The sequence below is a fragment of the Excalfactoria chinensis genome, chromosome Z (assembly GCF_039878825.1).
Source record: "Excalfactoria chinensis isolate bCotChi1 chromosome Z, bCotChi1.hap2, whole genome shotgun sequence".
Lineage (NCBI taxonomy): Eukaryota > Metazoa > Chordata > Aves > Galliformes > Phasianidae > Excalfactoria > Excalfactoria chinensis.
Genome location: NC_092857.1, coordinates 11250 through 36352, shown reverse-complemented (window position 1 = coordinate 36352; position 25103 = coordinate 11250). Strand labels below are relative to the sequence as shown.

General features: G+C 53.6%; 1 protein-coding gene across 3 annotated transcripts in view; it reads right to left on the bottom strand.

The window, feature by feature from the left end:
* Positions 1–23148, bottom strand: part of SKA1 (spindle and kinetochore associated complex subunit 1) — a 30863-nt gene extending 7715 nt beyond the window's left edge. The window contains exons 1-6 of one of the 3 annotated variants that reach the window (XM_072359674.1): positions 23015–23101; positions 20242–20420; positions 20033–20142; positions 15011–15177; positions 6222–6352; positions 4846–4906 (exon numbers count right to left, since the gene is read on the bottom strand). In XM_072359674.1, the coding sequence (XP_072215775.1) occupies positions 4846–4906; positions 6222–6352; positions 15011–15177; positions 20033–20142; positions 20242–20329 (557 nt within the window). In that variant the 5' untranslated portion in view covers positions 20330–20420; positions 23015–23101. Of the gene's footprint in view, positions 1–4448; positions 4907–6221; positions 6353–15010; positions 15178–20032; positions 20143–20241; positions 20421–23014 lie in introns of those variants that run through there. The other 2 variants (XM_072359673.1, XM_072359675.1) reach the window with 2 other exon arrangements.
* Between the last annotated feature and the right edge of the window lie 1955 nt (positions 23149–25103).

Genomic DNA, 25103 nt, shown 5'->3' with positions numbered 1-25103 from the left:
ATGGGGGCCCATAGAAACCAATGGGGTCCCATAGAACCCAATGAAGTCCCATAGAAACCAATGGAGGCCCATAGAACCCAATGGGGGCCCATAGAAACCAATGGAGCCCCATAGAAACCAATGGGGGCCCATAGAAACCAATGGAGCCCCATAGAACCCAATGGAGCCCCATAGAAACCAATGGAGCCCCATAGAACCCAATGGGGTCCCATAGAACCCAATGGAGCCCCATAGAACCCAATGGGGTCCCATAGAGCCCTATAGGATCCCATTGAACCCAATAGGATCCCATAGGACCCAATAGAACCCCATAGACCCCCATAGAGCCCCATAGAGACCAATAGACTCTATAGGGACCCCATAGAGCCCCATAGACCCAATAGATCCCATAGACCCCAATAGAACCCCATAGGACCCCATAGACCCCATTAGGACCCCATAGACCCCCATAGGACCCCATAGAGACCCCATAGAGCCCCATAGGGCCCCATAGAGCCCCATAGGACCCCATAGGACCCCATAGACCCAATAGGATCCCATAGAGCCCAATAGACCCCAATACGACCCTATAGACCCCAATAGGACCCCATAGAACCCCATAGACCCCAATAGGAACCCATTGAACCCCATAGAGCCCCATAGACCCCATAGAGCCCCATAGATCCCAATAGAAGCCCCATAGAGCCCCATAGGACCCAATAGGATCCCATAGAGACCCATAGAACCCAATGGAGCCCCATAGAACCCCATAGACCCCAATACAACCCTATAGGACCCCATAGACCCCAATAGAACCCTATAGAGCCCCATAGAACCCTATAGGACCCCATAGAACCCCATAGAACCCCATAGGCCCCCATAGAGCCCCATAGACTTTAATGGAACCCAATACGACCCCATAGGACACAATAGAACCCCCATAGAGCCCCATAGAGCCCCATAGAGCCCCCATAGAGACCCATACACCCCAATAGGACCCCATAGATTCCAATACGACCCCATAGGACCCCATAGGATCCCATAGAACCCAATAGAACCCCATAGAGCCCCATAGAGACGCATAGAGCCCCATAGACTTTAATGGAACCCAATAGAACCCCCATAAACCCCAATAGACCCCTATAGGACCCCATAGACCCCCATAGACACCAATACGACCCCATAGAGCCCCATAGACCCCCATAGATCCCAATAGGACCCCATAGAACCCAATGGGGTCCCATGGACCCCAATAGGACCCCATAGACCCTCATAGAGACCCCATAGGACCCCATAGGACCCCATAGATACCCCATAGAGCCCCATAGATTCCAATACGACCCCATAGATTCCAATACGACCCCATAGAACCCAATGGGACCCAATAGAGACCCATAGAACCCAATAGGCTCCCATAGACTTTAATGGAACCCAATAGAGACCCATAGACCCCAATAGACCCCCATAGACTTTAATGGAACCCAATAGAACCCCCATAGACCCCAATGGGACCCCATAGGACCCCATAGAGCCCCATAGGACCCCATAGAGACCCCATAGAGACCCCATAGAGACCCCATTAACATAGGACATAACGAACGACCCCCCCCCCCCGTATCTCTTTGATCCTGTGGCAATGGCGGAGCCCCATAGAACACAATGGAGCCCCATAGAAACCAATGGAGCCCCATAGGATCCAATAGAGCCCCATTAAACCCTATGGGCTCCATTAAACCCTATGGGCTCCATTAAACCCTATGGGCTCCATTAAACCCTATGGGCTCCATTAAACCCTATGGGCTCCATTAAACCCTATGGGCTCCATTAAACTCTATGGGCTCCATTAAACCCTATGGGCTCCATTAAACTCTATGGGCTCCATTAAACCCTATGGGCTCCATTAAACCCTATGGGCTCCATTAAACCCTATGGGCTCCATTAAACCCTATGGGCTCCATTAAACCCTATGGGCCCCATTAAACCCTATGGGCTCCATTGAACCCTATGGGCTCCATTATAGCGCCACCTGCTGGCAGCTGAGGGTATTGCAGCCCCCCATAGAAACCAATGGGGGCCCATAGAACCCAATAGGACCCCATAGACCCCCATAGAAACCCCATAGGACCCCATAGAGACCCATAGAGCCCCATAGAGACACATAGAGACCCCTAGAGACCGCATATAACCCTATAGACCCCATAGAACCCCATAGAGACCCCATAGACCCCCATAAGACCCCCATAGGACCCCATAGGACCCCATAGAGACCCATAGAACCCAATGGGACCCCATAAGGACCCCATAAGACCCCATAGGACCCAATAGAACCCAATGGGACCCCACAGAACCCCATAGAACCCCATAGATTCGATTACGACCCCATAGGACCCCATAGATTCCAACAGAACCTCATAGGACCCCATAGAATCCAATGGGACCCCATAAAACCCTATAGAGACCCCATAGGATCCTATAGACCCCAATAGGACCCCATAAAGACCCCATAGACCCCAATAGGACCCCATAGATTCCAATACAAGCCCATAGGACCCCATAGGACCCCATAGAGCCCCATAGAGCCCCATAGAGACCCCATAGAGCCCCATAGGACCCCATTAATGTCCATATCAAGAGCTCCCAATGGCTTTAATGGCTCATTAAGGCCTTAATTAACCCCCATAGACCCCAATTACCCCCCATAGACCCCAATTAGACCCCATAGACCCCATAGAGACCCCATAGACCCCAATTAGACCCCATAGGTTTTAATTAAGCCCTAATTAATTAACATAGGACATAACGAACCCCCCCCCCCCCCCCGTATCTCTTTGATGCGGTGGCAATGGCGGAGCACGGGGAGGATGGAATAGAACCTATAGAGCCCCATAGAAACCAATGGGGGCCCATAGAAACCAATGGAGCCCCATAGAAACCAATGGGGGCCCATAGAAACCAATGGAGTCCCATAGAATCCAATGGAGCCCCATAGGATCCCATAGAGCCCCATAGGATCCAATAGAGCTCCCGTTATAGCGCCACCTGCTGGTAGAGGAAGGTATTGCAGCCCCCCATAGAAACCAATGGGGCCCTATAGACCCCCATAGACCCCAATGGGACCCCATAGAGACCCCATAGAGCCCCATAGGACCCCATAGAGCCCCATAGGAACCCATTGAACCCAATAGAACTCCCATAGAGACCCCATAGAACCCTATAGACCCCAATAGATCCCAATGGAACCCAATAGAACCCCCATAGAGCCCCATAGAGCCCCATAGAGCCCCATAGATCCCAATAGAACCCCCATAGAGCCCCATAGAGACCCCATAGAGACCCCATAGAGCCCCATAGAGTCCCATAGGACCCCATAGATCCCAATACGACGCCATAGAACCCAATACAACCCCATAGAGACCCAGAGCCCCATAGAACCCAATGCGATCCCATAGACTCTCATAGAGCTGCTGTTATAGCGCCACCTGCTGGTAGCTGAGGGTATTGCAGGCCCCCATAGAAACCAATGGGGCCCCATAGACCCCAATAGGACCCCATAGACCCCCATAGAGACCCCATAGAGACCCCATAGACCCCATAGAACCCATTTAATGGCCCTAATTAGACCCCAATTAACATAGGACATAACGAACGACCCCCCCCCCCCCCGTATCTCTTTGATCCGGTGGCAATGGCGGAGCACGGGGAGGATGGAATAGAACCTATAGAGCCCCATAGAAACCAATGGGGGCCCATAGAACCCAATGGAGTCCCATAGAAACCAATGGGGGCCCATAGAGCCCCCATAGAGCCCCATAGAGACCCCATAGAGACCCATAGAGCCCCATAGAAGCCAATGGAGTCCCATAGAGACCCCATAGAGCCCTATAGACCCCATAGACCCCAATAGGACCCCCATAGAGCCCCATAGAGCCCCATAGAGCCCCATAGGACCCCATAGGACCCAATAGAACCCCATAGAGCCCCATAGAGACCCTATAAGACCCCACAGAGCCCCATAGAGACCACATAGAGACCCCATAGGACCCCATAGAGACCCCATAGGACCCCATAGAGCCCCATAGAGACCCCATAGAACCCAATACGACCCCATAGACTTTAATGGAACCCAATAGAACCCCCATAGGACCCCATAGAGCCCCATAGATCCCAATAGAACCCCCATAGAGCCCAATAGGACCCCATAGAGACCCCATAGATCCCAATAGAAGCCCCATAGAGCCCCATAGGACCCAATAGGGCCCAATAGAACCCCCATAGACCCCCATAGAGCCCCATAGAACCCCATAGGACCCCATATACCCCCCATAGAGCCCCATAGAGACCCCATAGAGACCCATAGATCCCATAGAGCCCCATAGGACCCCATAGAGACCCCAATGGGACCCCATAGGACCCCATAGGATCCCATAGAGCCCCATAGACCCCCATAGACATTAATGGTACTCTATAGAACCGCATAGATCCCAATAGGACCCTATAGGACCCCATAGAGACCCCATAGAGCCCCATAGAATCCAACGGGGCCCCTTAGAACCCAATGGGACCCCATGGAGGCCCATAGAACCCAATAGGCTCCCATAGACTTTAATGGAACCCAATAGAGACCCATAGAACCCAATAGGCTCCCATAGACTTTAATGGAACCCAATAGAGACCCATAGACCCCAATAGACCCCCATAGACTTTAATGGAACCCAATAGAACCCCCATAGACCCCAATAGACCTCTATAGGACCCCATAGGACCCCATAGACCCCAATTAACATAGGACATAACGAACGACCCCCCCCCCCCCGTATCTCTTTGATCCTATGGCAATGGCGGAGCACGGGGAGGATGGAATAGAACCTGCGGTCCAACGGGAGCCCGCTCAGCTCCTTCAGGTCGGCCTCGAGCACAAAGATGGCGGCTGGAAGGAGGAAGAGGAAGAGGAAGTGAAGGAGGAAGCCCATAGGGTTTAATGGGGTCCTATGGGGCTCTATGGGGTCTCTATGGGGGTCTATGGAGCCCTATGGGGTCTCTATGAAGTCCTATGGAATCTATGGGGTCTTATAGGGTCTATGGGGTCTATGGGGTCTCTATGGGGTTCTATGGGGCTCTATGGGGTCCTATGGGGGTTCTATTGGGTTCCATTAAAGTCTATGGGGCTCTATGGGGGTCTCTGGGGTCCTATAGGGTTTCTATGGGGTCCCATTGGGGTCTATGGGGGTCCTATGGGGTCATATTGGAATTTATGGGGTTCTATGGGATCCTATTGGAGTCTATGGGGCTCTATGGGGTTCTATGGGGTCTCTATGGGGGTCCTATGGGGTCCTATTGGGGTCTTATGGGGACCCATTGGGGTCCTATGGGGTCCCATTGGGTTCTATGGGGGTCTATGGGAGGCTGCAATACCCTCAGCTGCCAGCAGGTGGCGCTATAACAGGAGCTCTATGGGAGTCTATGGGGCTCCATTGGGTTCTATTGGTCTCTATGGGGTCCTATAGGGTCCCATTGGAATCTATGGGGGCCTATTGGGGTCTATAGGGTTCTATGGGGTCTCTATGGGAGTTCTATTGGGTTCAATGGGTTCCTATGGGGCTCTATGGGGTCCTATTGGGGTCTCTATGGGGTCTCTATGGGGCTCTATGGGGTCCTATACGGGTCTATGGGGCCCCATTGGTTTCTATGGGGGCCTGCAATACCCTCAGCTGCCAGCAGGTGGCGCTAGAACGGGAGCTCTATTGGATCCTATGGGGACCCATTGAGTTCTATGGGGTCCTATGGGGTTTAATGGGGTCTATGGGATCCTATGGGGTCCTATGGGGTCTCTATGGGGTCTTATGGAGTCCTATGGGGTCTCTATGGGGTCTCTATGGGGTACTATAGGGTCCTATGGGGTCCTATGGGGTCCTATGGGGTCCCATTGGATCCTATGGGGCTCTATGGGGTCCTATGGGGTCTCTATGGGGTCCTATTGGATCCTACGGGCTCTATGGGGTCTCTATTGGCTCTTATAAGGTCCTATGGGGTCCTATGGGGTTCTATGGGGCCCTATGGGGTCTCTATGGGGTCTTATGGGGTCTCTATGGGGTCTATAGGGGGGGGGGGGGAGGATGGAGATCCAAGATGGCGGCTGGGCAGGAAGTAGGCCCCACAACCCGGAAGTAGGCCTTACTTCCGGAAGTAGGCCTCACTTCCGGAAGTAGGCCTCACTTCCGGGAAGTAGACACTCTACGACTTACATTGAGTCTCGTTGGTTTCCTCATCCCGGAAGCGGTTGCGATGGGAGCGGCCATGTTTCAAGATGGCGGCTTGCCGGAAGGAACTGAGGACGCCATTGACTTGAGGGAGGGTCAGGCGGCCCCGCAGGTAACTGGGAAGGAAGTGGGGGTCAATGGGGTCCTATGGGGTCTCTATGGGGTCTTATAGGGTCTATGGGGTCTTATAGGGTCTCTATGGGGTCTATGGGGTCTCTATGGGGTCTCTATGGGGGTCTATGGGGCCCCATTGGTTTCTATGGGGGCCTGCAATACCCTCAGCTGCCAGCAGGTGGCGCTATAATGGAGCCCATAGGGTTCAATGGAGCCCATAGGGTTTAATGGAGCCCATAGGGTTTAATGGGGCCCATAGGGTTTAATGGAGCCCATAGGGTTTAATGGAGCCCATAGGGTTTAATGGAGCCCATAGGGTTTAATGGAGCCCATAGGGTTTAATGGAGCCCATAGGGTTTAATGGAGCCCATAGGGTTTAATGGAGCCCATAGCGTTTAATGGGGCCCCATTGGTTTCTATGGGGGCCTGCAATACCCTCAGCTGCCAGCAGGTGGCGCTATAACGGGAGCTCTATTGGATCCTATGGGGACCCATTGAGTTCTATGGGGTCCTATGGGGTTTAATGGGGTCTATGGGATCCTATGGGGTTCTATGGGGACTATGGGGGGTCTATGGGGTCTCTATAGGGTCTATGGGGTCTCTATGGGGTCTCTATGGGGGTCTATGGGGTCTATGGGGTCCTATAGGGCTTTATGGGGCTCTATGGGGTCTCTATGGGGTTCTATGGGGTCAATGGGGTCCTACGGGGTCTTATGGGGTCTATGACTCTCTATAGGGCTCTATGGGGTCTCTATGGGGTCCTATAGGGCTTTATGGGGCTCTATGGGGTCTCTATGGGGTTCTATGGGGTCTCTATGGGGTCCTATGGGGCTCTATGGGGCCCTAAGGGGTCCTATGGGGTCCTATGGGGTCTCTATGGGGCTCTATAGGGTTCAATGGGGTCTCTATGGGGTCCCATTGGGTCCTATGGGGTCTCTATGGGGCCCTATGGAGACTTATGGGGTCTATGGGGTCTCTATGGGGTCCTATGGGGTCCTATGGGGTCTCTATGGGGCTCTATGGGGTCCTATGGGGTCAATGGGGTCCTATGGGGTCTCTATGGGGTCCTATAGGGTCTTATGGGGTCCTATGGGGTCTATGGGGTCTATGGGGTCTTATAGGGTCTCTATGGGTCTCTATGGGGTCCTATGGGGTCTCTATGGGGTCCAATGGGGTCTCTATGGGGTCTATGGGGTCTATGGGGTCTCTATGGGGTCTCTATGGAGCTCTATGGGGTCCTATGGGTTCCTATTGGATCCTATAGGGTCCCATTGGGTCCTATGGGGTCTCTATGGGGTTCTATGGGGTCTCTATGGGGTTCTATGAGATCCTATGGGGTCTATATGGGGTCTATGGGGTCTTATGGGGTCTTATGGGGTCTCTATGGGGTCCTATGGCGTTTAATGGGGTTCTATGGGGTCCTATGGGGTCTCTATGGGGTCTCTATGGGGTCTATGGGGTCCTATAGGCTCTATGGGGTCTATGGGGTCTCTATGGGGTCCTATGGGTTCCTATTGGATCCTATAGGGTCCCATTGGGTCCTATGGGGCCCTATGGGGTCTTATGGGGTCTATGGGGTCTCTATGGGGTCCTATGGGGTCTCTATGGGGTCTTATGGGGCTCTATGGGGTCCTATGGTGTCTTATGGGGTCTATGGGGTCCTATGGGGCTCTATGGGGTCCTATGGGGTCTATGGGGTCCTATGGGGTCTATGGGGTCTCTATGGGTCTCTATGGGGTCTCTATGGGGCTCTATGGGGTCTCTATGGGGTCTCTATGGGGACTTATGGGGTCCTATGGGGCTCTATGGGGTCCTATGGGGTCTCTATGGGGTCCTATTGGGTTTCTATGAGATCTAATGGGGTCCTATGGGGTCTCTATGGGGTCCTATGGGGTCTCTATGGGGTCCTATAGGTCTACGTGGGGTCTATGGGGTCTCTATGGGGTCTATGGGGTCTCTATGGAGTCCTATGGGGCTCTATGGGTCCTATGGGGTCTTATGAGGTCTCCATGGGTTCCTATGGGGTCTATGGGGTCTTATGGGGCTCTATGGGGTCTCTATGGGGTCCTATGGGATCCTATGGGGTCCTATGGGGTCTCCATAGGGTCTTATGAGGTCTATGGGATCTTATGGGGTCTTATGGGGTCTCTATGGGGTCTATGGGGTCCTATGGGGTCTTATGGGGTCTCTATGGGGTCTCTATGGGGTCTATGGGGTCCTATGGGGTTCTATGGGGTCTCTATGGGGTCTCTATGGGGTCTATGGGGCTCTATGGGGTCCTATGGTGGTCTATGGGGTCTCTATGGGGTCCTATGGGGTCTCTATAGGGTCTATAGGGTCCTATGGGGTCTCTATGGGGTCTCTATGGGGTCTATAGGATCCTATGGGGTCCTATAGGGTCTCTATGGGGTCTATGGGATCTATGACGCTCTATGGGGTCTCTATGAGGTCTTATGGGGTCCTATGGGGTCTCTATAGGGCTCTATGGGGTCCTATGGGGTCTCTATTAGGTTCTATGGGGTCTATGGGGTCTTATGGGGTCTTAATGGGGTTCTATGGGGTCCTATGGGGTCTCTATGGGGTCTTATGGGGTCTCTATGGGATCTCTATAGGGTCTATGGGATCCTATGGGGTCTACGTGGGGTCTATGGGGTCTTTATGGGGTCTCTATGGGGTCTCTATGGGGTCTTATGGGTCCTATGGGGTCTCTATGGGGTCCTATGGGGTCTCAATGGGGCCCTATGGGGTCTATGGGGGGCTCTTATATGGGGTCCTATGGGGGTCTATGAGATCCTATGGGGTCTCTATGGGGTTCAATGGGGCCCTATGGGGTCCTATGGGGTCCTATGGGGTCTCTATGGGGTTCTATGGGGTCTCTATGGGGGGTCTTATGAATCTATGGGGGTCTTATGGGAGGGTTCTATGGGGTCCTATGGGGTCTCTATGGGGTCTCTATGGGGTCTATGGGATCTATGGGGTCTCTATGGGGTCTATGGGGTCCTATGAGGACTCTATGGGGTCTCTATGGGGTCTTATGGGGTCTTATGGGTTCTCTATAGGTTCTATGGGGCTCTATGGGGTCTCTATGGGGCCCTATGGGGTTCTATGGGGTCTAATGGGGCCCTATAGGGTCTTATGGGGTCTCTATGGGTCTCTATGGGGTCTATGGGGTCCTATAGGGTCTACGTGGGGTCTATGGGGTCTCTATGGGGTCCTATGGGGTCTCTATGGGGTCTTATGGGGTCTTATAGGGTCTAGTGGGTCTCTATGGGTCTCTATGGGGTCTATGGGGTCCTATGGGGCTCTATGGGGTCCTATGGGATCTATGGGGTCTTATCGGGTCCTATAGGGTCTTATGGGGTCTTATGGGGTCACCATGGGGTCCTATGGGGTCTATGGGGTCTCTATGGGGTCCTATGGGTCTCTATGGGGTCCTATTGGGTCTCTATGAGATCTAATGGGGTCCTATGGGGTCTCTATGGGATCCTATGGAGTCTCTATGGGGTCCTATAGGGTCCTATAGGGTCTTATGGGGTCTATGGGGTCTCTATGGGGTCCTATGGGGTCTCTATGGGGTTCTATGGGGTCTATGGGGTCTTATGGGGTCTTTATGGGGTCCTATGGGGTCTCTATGGGGTCCTATAGGGTCTTATAAGGTCTCAATGGGGTCCTATGGGGTCTATGGGGTCCCATTGGGTCCTATGGGCTCTCTATGGGGTCCTATGGGGTCTCTATGGGGTCCTATAGGGTCTTATGGGGTCTATGGGGTCCTATAGGGTCTCTATGGGGCTCTATGGCGTCCTATGGGGTTCTATGGGGTCTATGGGGTCCTATGGGGTCTTATGGGGTCTCTATGGGGTCTCTATGGGGTTCAATGGGGTCTTTATGGGGTTCTATGGGGTCTATGGGGTCTTATAGGGTCTCTATGGGGCTCTATGGGGTCTATGTGGTCCTATGGGGTCTCTATGGGGTCTATGGGGTCTATGGCGTCCTATGGGGTCTCAATGGGGCTCTATGGGGTCCTATGGGGTCCTATTGGATTCTATAGGGTCCCATTGGGTCTTATGGGGTCTCTATGGGGTATCTATAGGGTCTATGGGGTCTTATGGGGTCTTATGGGGTCCTATGGGGTCCTACGGGGTCTCTATGGGGTCTCTATGGGGTCTTATAGGGTCTATGGGGCTCTATAGGGTCTTATGGGGTCTCTATGGGGCTCTATGGGGTCTATGGGGTCTCTATGGGGTCCTATGGGGCCCTATGGGGTCTTATGGGGTCTTATGGGGTCTATGGGGTCTATGGGGTCCTATGGGGTCCAATGGGGTCTCTATGGGGTCTCTATGGGGTCTCTATGGGGTCTTATGGGGTCTCTATGGGGTCCTATGGGGTCTATGGGGTCTCTATGGGGTCTCGATGGGGCTCTATGGGGTCTCTATGGGGTCTTATGGGGTCCTATGGGGTCTCTATGGGGTCCTATGGGGTCCTATGGCTTTTAATGGGGTTCTATGGGGTCCTATGGGCTCTATGGGGTCCTATGGGGACTCTATGGGGTCTCTATGGGTTCCTATGGGGTCTTATGGGGTCTATGGGGTCTCTATGGGGTCTATGGGGTCTCTATGGGGTCCTATGGGGTCTCTATGGGGTCTTATGGGGTCTTACGGGTTCTATGGGGTCTCTATGGGGTTCTATGGGGTCTATGAAGGCTCTATGGGGTCCTATGGGGACTCTATGGGGTCTCTATGGGGTCTATGGGGTCTATGGGGTCTCTACGGGGTCCTATTTTGCCCTATGGAATCTTATAGGGTCTTATGGGCTCTCTATGGGGTCCAATGGGGTCCTATGGGGTTCTATGGGGTCTCTATAAGGTCTAATGGGGCCCTATGGGGTCTATGGGGTCTCTATGAAGTCTATGGGGTCCTATGGGGTCTCTATGGGGTCCTATGGGGCCCTATGGGGTCTTATGGGGTCTTATGGGGTCCTATGGGGTCCTATGGGTCTATAGGATCTCTATGGGGTCCTATGGGGTCCCATTGGGTCCTATGGGGTCTTGAAGGGTTCCTATGGGGTCTATAGGGTCTCGATGGGGTCTCTATGGGGTCTATAAGGTCCTATAGGGCCTACGTGGGGTCTATGGGGTCTCTATGGGGTTCTATGGGGTCTCTATGGGGACTTATGGGGTCCTATGGGGTCTCTATGGGGTCTCTATGGGGTCTCTATGGGGTCTATGGGGTCCTATGGAATCTCCATGGGGTCCTATGGGGTTCTATGGGGTCCTATGGGGTCTATGACTCTCTATGGGGCTCTATGGGGTCTCTATGGGGTCTCTATGGGGTCCTATAGGGCTTTATGGGGCTCTATGGGGTCTCTATGGGGTTCTATGGGGTCTATGGGGTCTTATGGGGTCTCTATGGGGTCTATGGGGTCTCTATGGGGTCTTATGGGGTCTATGGGGTCTATAAGGCCCTATGGGGTCCAATGGAACCCTATGGGGTCTTATGGGGTCTTATGTGCTCTTGATGGGGTCTCTATGGGGTCTTATGGGGTCTTACAGGGTCTATGGGGTCCTATGGGGTCTCTATGGAGTCCTATGGGGTCCTATGGGGCCCTATGGGGTCTATGGGGCTCTATGGGGTCCTATGGGGTCTTATGGGGTCTCAATGGGGCCCTATGGGGTCTATGGGGGCTCTATGGGGTCCTATGGGGTCTATGAGATCCTATGGGGTCTCTATGGGGTTCAATGGGGCCCTATGGGGTCCTATGGGGTCCTATAGGGTCTTATGGGGTCTCTATGGGGTCCTATGGGGTCTCTATGGGGTTCTATGGGGTCTATGGGGTCTTATGGGGTCTTTATGGGGTTCTATGTGGTCCTATGGGGTCTCTATGGGGTCTATGGGGTCTCTACGGGGTCCTATTTTGCCCTATGGGATCTTATGGGGTCTTATGGGCTCTCTATAGGGTCTATGGGATCCTATGGGATCTCTATGGGGTCCTATGGGGTCTCTATAGGGTCTATGGGATCCTATGGGGTCTATGGGGTCTTATGGGGTCTCTATGGGGACTTATGGGGTCTTATGGGGTCTTATGGGTTGTCTATAGGTTCTATGGGGCTCTATCGGGTCTCTATGGGGCCCTATGGGGTTCTATGGGGTCTAATGGGGCCCTATAGGGTCTTATGGGGTCTCTATGGGTCTCTATGGGGTCTATGGGGTCCTATAGGGTCTACGTGGGGTCTATGGGGTCTCTATGGGGTCCTATGGGGTCTCTATGGGGTCTTACGGGGTCTTATAGGGTCTAGTGGGTCTCTATGGGTCTCTATGGGGTCTATGGGGTCCTATGGGGCTCTATGGGGTCCTATGGGATCTATGGGGTCTTATCGGGTCCTATAGGGTCTTATGGGGTCTTATGGGGTCACCATGGGGTCCTATGGGGTCTATGGGGTCTCTATGGGGTCCTATGGGGTCTCTATGGGGTCCTATTGGGTCTCTATGAGATCTAATGGGGTCCTATGGGGTCTCTATGGGATCCTATGGAGTCTCTATGGGGTCCTATAGGGTCCTATAGGGTCTTATGGGGTCTATGGGGTCTCTATGGGGTCCTATGGGGTCTCTATGGGGTTCTATGGGGTCTATGGGGTCTTATGGGGTCTTTATGGGGTTCTATGGGGTCCTATGGGGTCTCTATGGGGTCTATGGAATCCTATGGGGTCTATGGGGTCCTATTATGCCCTATGGGGTCTCTATGGGGTCTTATGGGGTCCCAATGAGGCCCTATGGGGTGTTATGGGGTCTCTATGGGGACTTATGGGGTCAATGGGGTCCTATGGGGTCTCTATGGGGTTCTATGGGGTCTTATGGGGTCTTATGGGGTCCTATGGGGTCTCTATGGGGTCTCTATGGAATCTATGGGGTCTATGGGATACTATGGGGTCCTATGGGGTCTCCATGGGGCTCTATGGGGCTCTATGGGATCACTATGGGGTCCTATGGGGTCTCCATGGAGTCCTATAGGGCTCTATGGGGTCCTATGGGTTCCTATTGGATCCTATAGGGTCCCATTGGGTCCTATGGGGTCTCTATGGGGTCCTATGGGGTCTCTATAGGGTCTATGGGGTCCTATAGGGCTCTATGGGGTCCTATGGGGTCCTATTGGATCCTATAGGGTCCCATTGGGTCCTATGGGGTCTCTATGGGGCTCTATGGGGTCTCTATGTGGTCCAATGGGGCCCTATGGGGTCTCTATGGGGTCTCTATGGGGTCCTATGGGGTCTCTATGGCTCTCTATGGGTCTCTATGGGGTCTTATGGGGTCTCTATGGGGTCCTATAGGGTCTTATGGGGTCTTATGGGGTCCTATGGGGTCTTATGGGGTCCTGTGGGGTCTCTATGGGGTTCTATGGGATCTATGGGGTCCTATAAGGTCTTATGGGGTCTCTATGGGGTCCTATGGGGTCTCTATGGGGTCCTATGGGATCTATAGGATCCTATGGGGTCTCTATGGGGTCCTATAGGGTCTTATGGGGTCTCTATGGGGTCTTATGGGGTCTTATGGGGTCCTATAGGGTCTCTATGGGGTCTATACGGTCTCTATAGGGTCTAAGGGGTCTATGGGGTCTCTATGGGGTCCCTATGGGGTCTCTATAGAGTCCTACGGGGTCTCTATGAAGCTCTATGGGGCTGTATGGGGTCTCTATGGGGTCTATAGGGTCTCTATGAGGTCTCTATGGGGTCTCTATGGGGTCTCTATGGGGTTCTATGGGGTCTTATGGGGTCTCTATGGGGTCTTATGGGGTCTATGGGGTCCTATGGGGTATATGGGGTCTCTATGGGGTTCTATGGGGTCCTATGGGGTCCTATGGGGTCCTATGGGGTCCAATGAAGCCCTATGGGGTCTTATGGGGTCTCTATGGGGTCTCTATGGGGTCTCTATGGGGTCCTATGGGGCCCTATGGGGTCCTATGGGATCTCTATGGGGCCCCATTAAGATCCATAGGGCCCCATTATAGTCAATAGGACCCCATTAATGTCAATGGGGCCCCATTAAAGTCAATAGGGCTCCATTAAAGTCAATAGGGCCCCATTAAAATCAATGGGGCCCCATTAAAATCAATAGGGCCCCATTAAAGTCAATAGGGCCCCATTAAAGTCAATAGGGCCCCATTAAAGTCAATAGGGCCCCATTAAAGTCAATGGGGCCCCATTAAAGTCAATGGGCCCATTAAAGTCAATAGGACCCCATTAAAGTCAATAGGGCCCCATTAAAGTCAATAGGACCCCATTAAACTCAATAGGGCCCCATTAAAGTCAATAGGGCCCCATTAAAGTCAATGGGCCCCATTAAAGTCAATGGGGCCCCATTAAAGTCAATGGGGCCCCATTAAAGTCAATAGGGCCCCATTAAAGTCAATGGGCCCATTAAAGTCAATAGGGCCCCATTAAAGTCAATAGGGCCCCATTAAAGTCAATGGGCCCCATTAAAGTCAATAGGGCCCCATTAAAGTCAATGGGCCCCATTAAAGTCAATGGGGCCCCATTAAAGTCAATGGGACCCCATTAAGGTCAATGGGACCCCATTAAAGTCAATGGAGCCCGATTAAAGTCAATAGGGCCCGATATGCTAATGAGATCATGAATATTCAAACGAGGAGGTGATGAATATGCAAATTACCTGGGTACGGCTTGGAATTCCTCTATGCTAATTAGGGCGACGTCCTTGACCAGCTTCTCGTCTCTCATTGGCTGCTTGGCCGGCTTGGGCTCGTTAACGACGCGCATATTCATGAGGCTCATTTGCATAGCGTCGGCCTGGAGGGCTTCCATGCGCTTCCTCACTTCCTATAGGGAAGTTAATGGGGTCTTATGGGGTCTTATAGGGTCTTATGGGGTCTATGGGGTCTATGGGGTCCTATGGGGTCTTATAGGGTCTCTATGGGGCTCTATGGGGTCCGTATGGGGTCCTATGGGGTCTCTATGGGGCTCTATGGGGTCTATAGGGTCCTATAAGGTCTCTATGGGGTCTATAGGGTCCTATAAGGTCTCTATGGGGTCTTATGGGGTCTATGGGGTCTATGGGGTCCTATGGGGTCTATGGGGTCTCTATGGGGTCCTATAGGGTCTATAGGGTCTATGGGGTCGCTATGGGGTCTATGGGGTCTTATGGGGTCTCTATGACGTCTATAGGGTCTTATGGGGTCTCTATGGGTCTCTATGGGGTCTCTATGGGGACTTATGGGGTCTATGGGGCCCTATGAAGTCTCTATGGGGTCTATAGGGTCTTATAGGGTCTATGGGGTCTATGGGGTCCTATGGGGTCTATGGGGTCTATAGGGTCTTATGGGGTCTCTATGGGGTCTTATGCGGTCCTATGGGGTCTATGAGGCTTCTATGGGGTCTATGGGGTCCTATTGGGTTCTATGGGGTCTATGGGGTCTCTATGGGGTCCTATGGTACCCTATGGGGTCTATGGGGTCTCTCTGGGGTCTTATAGGGTCTATGGGGTCTTATAGGGTCTCTATGGGGTCTATAGGGTCTTATGGGGTCTATGGGGTCCTATGGGGTCTATGGGGTCCTATGGGGTCCTATAGGGTCTCTATGGGGTCTATGGGGTCTCTATGGGGTCTTATGGGGTCTATAGGGTCCTATGGGGTCCAATGGGGTCCTATGGGGTCTCTATGGGGTCTCTATGGGGTCTTATAGGCTCTATGGTGTCTCTATGGGGTCTATAGGGTCCTATGGGGCAGCTATGGGGTCTCTATGGGTCTCTATGGGTCTCTATGGGGTCCTATGGGGTCGCTATGGGGTCCTATGGGGCCTATAGGGTCTTATGGGGTCTATGGGATACGATAGGGTCTCTATGGGGCTCGATGGGGCCTCTATAAGATCCTATGGGTTCTATGGGGTCTCTATGGGGTCTATGGGGTCTTATGGGGCTCTATGGGGTCTCTATAGAATCCTATGGGGTCTATGGGGCCCTATGGGGTCTATAGGGTCTCTATGGGGTCCTATGGGGTCCTATAGGGTCTCTATGGGATCTATGGGGTCTCTATGGGGTCTCTATGGGGTCCTATGGGGTCCTATAGGGTCTCTATGGGGTCTATGGGGTCTCTATGAGGTCTATAGGGTCTTATGGGGTCTCTATGGGTCTCTATGGGTCTCTATGGGGTCTCTATGGGGTCTATAGGGTCCTATGGGGTCTATGGGGTCCTATAGGGTCTGTATGGAGTCTCCATGGGGTCTTATGGGGTCCTATAGGGTCTTATAGGGTCTCTATGGGGTCTCTATAGGATCCTATGAGGTCTCTATGGGGTCTCTATGGAGTCTATAGGGTCTTATGGGGTCTATGGGGTCCTATGGGGTCTATGGGATCTCTATGGGGTCCTATAGGGTCTATAGGGTCTATGGGGTCGCTATGGGGTCTATGGGGTCTATGGGGTCTCTATGGGGTCCTATAGGGTCTATAGGGTCTATGGGGTCGCTATGGGGTCTATGGGGTCTTATGGGGTCTCTATGACGTCTATAGGGTCTTATGGGGTCTCTATGGGTCTCCATGGGTCTCTATGGGGTCTCTATGGGGACTTATGGGGTCTATGGGGCCCTATGAAGTCTCTATGGGGTCTATAGGGTCTTATAGGGTCTATGGGGTCTATGGGGTCTATAGGGTCTTATGGGGTCTCTATGGGGTCTTATGCGGTCCTATGGGGTCTATGAGGCTTCTATGGGGTCTATGGGGTCCTATTGGGTTCTATGGGGTCTATGGGGTCTCTATGGGGTCCTATGGTACCCTATGGGGTCTATGGGGTCTCTCTGGGGTCTTATAGGGTCTATGGGGTCCTATGGGGCCTTATGGGGTCTATGGGGTCTCTATGGAGTCCTATGGGGTCCTATAGGGTCTCTATGGGGTCTATGGGGTCTCTATGAGGTCTATAGGGTCTTATGGGGTCTCTATGGGTCTCTATGGGTCTCTATGGGGTCTCTATGGGGTCTATAGGGTCCTATGGGGTCTATGGGGTCCTATAGGGTCTGTATGGAGTCTCCATGGGGTCTTATGGGGTCCTATAGGGTCTTATAGGGTCTCTATGGGGTCTCTATAGGATCCTATGAGGTCTCTATGGGGTCTCTATGGAGTCTATAGGGTCTTATGGGGTCTATGGGGTCCTATGGGGTCTATGGGATCTCTATGGGGTCCTATAGGGTCTATAGGGTCTATGGGGTCGCTATGGGGTCTATGGGGTCTATGGGGTCTCTATGGGGTCCTATAGGGTCTATAGGGTCTATGGGGTCGCTATGGGGTCTATGGGGTCTTATGGGGTCTCTATGACGTCTATAGGGTCTTATGGGGTCTCTATGGGTCTCCATGGGTCTCTATGGGGTCTCTATGGGGACTTATGGGGTCTATGGGGCCCTATGAAGTCTCTATGGGGTCTATAGGGTCTTATAGGGTCTATGGGGTCTATGGGGTCTATAGGGTCTTATGGGGTCTCTATGGGGTCTTATGCGGTCCTATGGGGTCTATGAGGCTTCTATGGGGTCTATGGGGTCCTATTGGGTTCTATGGGGTCTATGGGGTCTCTATGGGGTCCTATGGTACCCTATGGGGTCTATGGGGTCTCTCTGGGGTCTTATAGGGTCTATGGGGTCCTATGGGGCCTTATGGGGTCTATGGGGTCTCTATGGAGTCCTATGGGGTCGCTATGGGTCTCTATGGGGTCCTATGGGGTCGCTATGGGGTCTATGGGGTCCTATGGGGTCTCTATGAGGTCTATAGGGTCTTATGGGGTCTCTATGGGTCTCTATGGGTCTCTATGGGGTCTTATAGGGTCTCTATGGGGTCTATAGGGTCTTATAGGGTCTATGCGGTCCGTATGGGGTCCTATGGGGTCCTATAGGGTCTCTATGGGGTCTATGGGGTCCTATAGGGTCTTATGGGGTCCTATGGAGTCTATGGGGTCCTATGGGGTCTATGGGGTCCTATAGGGTCTCTATGGGGTATCTATGGGGTCCTATGGGGTCCTATGGGGTCTCTATGGGGTCTATAGGGTCCTATGGGGTCTATGGGGTCCTATAGGGTCTCTATGGGGTTCTATGGGGTCGCTATGGGGTCTTATGGGGACCTATGGGGTCTCTATGGGGTCTATGGGGTCCTATAGGGTCTCTATGGGGTCTCTATGGGGTCTTATGGGGTCCTATGGGGTCCTATGGGGTCTCTATGGGGTCTCTATGGGGTCTATGGGGTCTATGGGGTCTCTATGGGGCTCTATGGGGTCGCTATGGGGTCTTATGGGGACCTATGGGGTCTCTATGGGGTCTATGGAGTCTTATGGGGTCTTATGGGGTCCTATGGGTCTCTATGGGGCTCTATGGGGTCTATGGGGTCCTATAGGGTCTATATGGGACTCTATGGGTCTATGGGGTCTATGGGGACTCTATGGGGCCCTATGGGGTCTCTATGGGGTCTTATGGGGTCTCTATGGGGTCCTATGGGGTCTCTATGGGGCTCTATGGGGTCTCTATGGGGTCTATGGAGCCTATGGGGTCTATGGGGTCCAATGGGGTCCTATGGGGTCTCTATGGGGTCTATGGGTTCCTATTGGATCCTATAGGGTTCCATTGGGGTCCTATGGAACTCTATGGGATCTTATAGGGTCCTATGGTGTCTATAGGGTCTTATAGGGTTCTATGGGGTCTATAGGGTCTATGGGGTCTATAGGGTTTTATGGGGTCTATGGGGTCCTATAGAGTCTCTATGGGGTCTATGGGGTCCTATAGAGTCTCTATGGGGTTTATGGGGTCCTATAGGGTCTCTATGGTGTCTATGGGGTCTTATGGGGTCCTATGGGGTCCTATGGGGTCTATGGGATCTTATGGGATCCTATAGGGTCTCTATGGGGCTCTATGGTGTCTCTATGGGGTCTATGGGGTCTTATAGGGTCTTATGGGGTCCTATAGGGTCCTATGGGGTCTTATGGGGTCCTATGGGGTCTCTATGGGGTCTATGGGGTCTATGGGGTCTCTATGAGGTCTTATGGGGTCTCTATGGGATCCTATGGGGTCTATGGGGTCTCTATGGGGTCTTATGGGGTCTAAAGGGGTCTCTATGGGGTCTATAGGGTCTTATGGGGTCTATGGGGTCCTATAGGGTCTCTATGGGGTCTATGGGGTCTCTATGGGGCTCTATGGGGTCCTATAGGGTCTCTATGGGGTCTATGGGGACTCTATGGGGCCCTATGGGGTCTCTATAAGGACTTATGGGGTCTATAGGGTCTCTATGGGGTCTCTATGGGGTCTAATGGGGTCTCTATGGGGTCTCTATGGGGTCTATAGGGTCCTATAAGGTCTCTATGGGGTCTTATGGGGTCTATGGGGTCTCTATGGGCTCTTATGGGGTCCCTATGGGGTCTTATGGGGCCCAATGGGGTCTATGGGGTCCTATGGGGTCTATGGGGACTCTATGGGGTCTATGGGTTCTATGGGGTCTTATGGGGCCCTATGGGGTCTCTATGGGGTCCTATGGGGTCTCTATGGGGTCTATGGGGTCTCTATGGGGTCCTATGGGGTCTTATGGGGTCTCTATGGGGTCTATGGGGTCTTATAGGGTCCTATAGGGTCTTATGGGGTCCCATTATATCCTATGGGGCTCCCCGATATGCAAATGAGTCTCTATGCAAATGAACCGCTATGCAAATGAACTCACCCGCAACGCATATGCTAATGAGGCCTGCTCATTAACATACGCCTCCAGCTCGTCCAATAGGAGCGCGACGTCCGCCATCTTGCGGCCTACCTCGGCCAGCTCAGGCCTGCCTGTAACCGAGCCTTCATTAGCATATATCTCCATAAATACCCCCTTTAATTAGCATATATGCTAATGAAGCCCTTCATTAGCAGCTCATTAAGCCTCACCGAGGGTCTTGAATTGAAGGAGCCGTTTGACGGCGGCCATTTTGGAGCTCAAATGGAGCCGGAGCTCTCGCAGCTCGCCCGTCGCCATCTTGGATCGCCTCCGACTCGTCACTTCCGGTTCGGGACCGGAAGAGAAGGCCGAGGGGGGGGGGGGGGGGGCCAAGATGGCGGCTGGAGGACTGAGAGGGAGGGGGGGGGTGTAATAACACAAGCGGCCGCCAGGGGGCGCTGTAGTGTAAAGTCAATGGGGGCCTATGGGGGCCTATGGGGTTTAATGGGGTCCTATGGGGTTTAATGGGGTCCTATGGGGTCTTATGGGGTCCTATGGGGTCTTATGGGGTCCTATAGGGTTCTATGGGGTCTCTATGGGGTCCTATGGGGTCCAATGGGGTCCTATAGGGTTTAATGGGGTCTCTGTGGGGTCTTATGGGGTTTAATGGGGTCCTATGGGGTCCTATGGGGTTTAATGGGGTCCTATAGGGTCCTATGGGGTCCTATGGGGGCCTATGGGGTCCTATGGGGTTTAATGGGGTCCTATGGGGTTTAATGGGGTCCTATGGGGTCCTATGGGGTCCTATGGGGTCCTTATGGGGTCTAATAGGGCTTAATGGGATCCTATGGGGTCTCTATGGGGTCCTATGGGGTCTTATGGGGTTTAATGGGGTCCTATGGGGTCCTATGGGGTCTTATGGGGTCCTATGGGTTCTTATAAGGTTTAATGGGGTCCTATAGGGTCTTATGGGGTCCTATGGGGTCCTATGGGGGCTTATGGGGTTTAATGGAGTCCTATGGGGTCCTATAAGGTCTTATGGGGTCTTATGGGGTTTAATGGGGTCCTATGGGGTCCTATGGGGTCTTATGGGGTCCTATAGGGTCTAATGGGGTATTATGGGGTCCTATGGGGTTTAATGGGGTCTTATGGGGTCCTATGGGGTTTAATGGGGTCCTATAGGGTTTAATGGGGTCCTATGGGGTCCTTATGGGGTCTAATAAGGCTTAATGGGGTCTTATGTGGTTTAATGGGGTCCTATGGGGTCTTATGGGGTCCTATGGGGTTTAATGGGGTCTTATGGGGTCTCTATGGGGTCTTATGGGGTTGAATGGGGTCCTATGGGGTCCTATGGGGGCCTATGGGGGCCTATGGGGTTTAATGGGGTCTTATGGGGTTTAATGGGGTCCTATGGGGTCTTATAGGGTTTAATGGGATCCTATGGGGTCTATGGACCCCATTGGATCCCATAAGCCCCCATTGGACCCCATAAGACCCCATAGGACCCCATAGAGACCCCATAGAGACCCCATAGGACCCCATAGAGACCCCATAGAGACCCCATAGAGACCCCATTGGGCCCCATAGAACCCTATAGGACCCCATAGGACCCTATAGGACCCCATAAGACCCCATAGGACCCCATAGGACCCCATAGGACCCCATAGAGACCCCATAGGACCCTATAGGACCCCATAGGACCCGATAAGCACCCATAGGACCCCATAGAGACCCCATAGAGACCCATAGAGACCCCATAAGACCCCATTAGACCCTATAGGAACCCATAGAGACCCATAAGACCCCATAGAGACCCTATAGGACCCCATAGAGACCCCATAGACCCCATAGGACCCCATAAGACCCCATTGGACCCCATAGGACCCTATAGGACCCCATAGGACACCATAAGACCCCATAAGACCCCATAGGATTCTATAGGACCCCATAGGACCCCATAGAGACCCCATAGAGACCCATAGAGACCCCATAGAGACCCCATAGGACCCTATAGGACCCCTATAAGATCCCATAGGACCCCATAGGACCCTATAGAGACCCCATAGGACCCCATAGGACCCCATAAGACCCCATAGGACCCTATAGGATCCCATAGAGACCCCATAGAGCCCCATAGGATCCCATAGACCCCATAGGACCCCATAGGACCCCATAGAGACCCCATAAGACCCCATAGAGACCCCATAGGACCCCATAAGACCCCATTGGACCCCATAGGACCCAATAGAGACCCCATAGAGACCCATAAGACCCCATAGAGACCCTATAGGACCCCATAGAACCCCATAGAGACCCCATAAGACCCCATAGGATCCCAATAGGACCCAATGGGACCCCATAGGAAACAATGGGACCTCATTGGGTCTTATGGGGTTTCTATGGGGTCTATATGGTGTCCTATGGGGTTTAATGGGGTCCTATGTGGTCCTATGGGGTCCTATGGAGTTTAATGCGGTCTCTATGGGGTCCTATGGGGTCCTATGGGGTCCTATGGGGTTTAATGGGGTCCTATGGGGTCTTATGGGGTCTTATGGGGGCCTATGGGGTCTCTATGGGGTCCTATGGGGTTTAATGGGGTCCTTGTGGGGTCTCTATGGGGTCCTATAAGGTTTAATGGGGTCCTATGGGGTCCTATGGGGTTTAATGGGGTCTTATGGGGTCCTATGGGGTCTTATGGGGTTTAATGGGGACCTATGGGGTGCTATGGGGTTTAATGGGGTCTTATGGGGTCTCTATGGGGTCCTATGGGGTCCTATGGGGTCCTATGGGGTTTAATGGGGTCCTATGGGGTCTTATGGGGTTTAATGGGGTCCTATGGGGTCTTATGGGGTCTAATGGGGTCTCCTCCAGCCAATCCCCTCGCTCCATTCGCCTCAAGCCCCGCCCCTTTCCCCGCCCCCTTTCGCCACCAGCCAATCCCTATTACCCCTTCCCCTCAAGCCACGCCCATCTCCCCTCCCCCTCACCTCCCATTGGGCGTACCGGGTCGCACGGCGAGCTTCCTCCGCTCTGATTGGCTCCTCCGCCGTCCGTCACGCCGCAAGCCCCGCCTCCCGGAAGGGCCCTCCCGACCTCCGTTCTCCGGCCTCCATTCGGCCGCGACCGCCGAGGCGGACGGATCTCCCTCTATAAGGGGGGGGGGGGAGACCGGAAGCGGAAATAAGCCTCGATCGGAACCGGAAACGGTAATAAACACCCGGAAGTGAACCGGAAGAGGAAGTGGGGGGTTACCGGGTCGGTTATGGGGGGGGGGGAGGGGATAAAGGGGGGGGAAATAGGGGTTAAAAGAGCCCCCCCCCCCCATTGCGGCCTATTGGGGCCTATTGGGGCCTATGGGGGCCTATGGGGCTCTATGGGGCTCTATGGGGGTCTATGGGGTCCTATGGGGCTCTATGGGGTCCCATTGGGTTCTATGGGGGCCTATGTGGGGCCTATTGGGGCCTATGGGGCTCTATGGGGGGTCTATGGGGTTCTATGGGGTCCTATGGGGGTCCTATGGGGCTCTATGGGGGTCTATGGGGTTCTATAGGGGCCCATTGGGTTCTATGGGGCTCTATGGGGCTCTATTGGGGTCTATGAGGCTCTATGGGGGCCTATAGGGTCCTATGGGGGCCTATAGGGCCCTATAGGGTCCTATGGGGGCTCTATGGGGCTCTATAGGGCTCTATGGGCTCCCATTGTTTCCTATGGGGTCCCATTGGTTCCTATGGGGCTCTATGGGGGTCTATGGGGGTCCTATAGGGCTCTATAGGGGCCTATGGGGGTCCTATGGGGCTCTATGGGGTTCTATGGGGGTCTATGAGGCTCTATGGGGTCCTATGGGGTCCCATTGGTTCCTATGGGGCTCTGTTGGGGATCTATGGGGGCCTATGGGGGTCTATGGGGCTCTATGGGTCTCTATGGGGGTCCTATGGGGCTCTATGGGGCTCTATGGGGCTCTATGGGGGGTCTATGGGGTCTCTATGGGGCTCTATGGGGGGTCTATGGGGCTCTATGGGGTCTCTATGGGGTCCTATGGGGTCCCATTGAATCCTATGGGGCTCTATTGGGGTCCTATAGGGGCCTATGGGGGGTCTATGGGGCTCTATGGGGCTCTATGGGGTTCTATGGGGCTCTATGGGGCCCTATGGGATCCTATGGGGTCCCATTGAATCCTATGGGGCTCTATTGGGGTCCTATAGGGGCCTATGGGGGGTCTATGGGGCTCTATGGGGCTCTATGGGGCTCTATGGGGCTCTATGGGGTTCTATGGGGGGTCTATGGGGTTCTATTGGGGTCCTATGGGGTTCTATGGGGGTCTATGGGGGCCTATGGGGCTCTATGGGGCTCTATGGGGGCCTATGGGGGGTCTATGGGGTCCTATAGGGTCCTATGGGGGTCCTATGGGGTTCTATGGGGGTCTATGGGGGTTCTATGGGGTCCTATGGGGCTCTATGGGGCTCTATTGGGCTCCTATAAAGGTCTATGGGGGGCTCTATGGGGTCCTATGGGGCTCTATGGGGGTCCTTGGGGGGTCTATGGGGCTCTATGGGGCTCTATGGGGGCCTATGGGGGTCTATGGGGCTCTATGGGGGGTCCCATTGGTTCCTATGGGGCTCTATTGGGGCCTATGGGGTCCTATGGGGCTCTATGGGGCTCTATGGGGGCCTATGGGGTCCTATGGGGCCCTATGGGTGCCTATGAGGTCCCATTGGGTTCTATGGGGGGTCAATGGGGGTCTATGGGGTTCTATGGGGCTCTATGGGGGTCCTATGGGGTTCTATGGGGTTCTATGGGGGTTCTATGGGGCTCTATATGGGTCTATGGAGGGTCAATGGGGTCCTATGGGGGTCCTATGGGGCTCTATGGGGCTCTATGGGGCTCTATGGGGTCCCATTGGGTTCTATGGGGTCCTATGGGGGTCCCATTGGTTCCTATGGGGCTCTATTGGGGCCTATGGGGTCCTATGGGGCTCTATGGGGCTCTATGGGGTCCTATGGGGGTCTATGGGGTCCTATGGGGCTCTATGGGGGCCTATGGGGGGTCAATGGGGTCCTATGGGGTTCTATGGGGTCCTATAGGGGCCTATGGG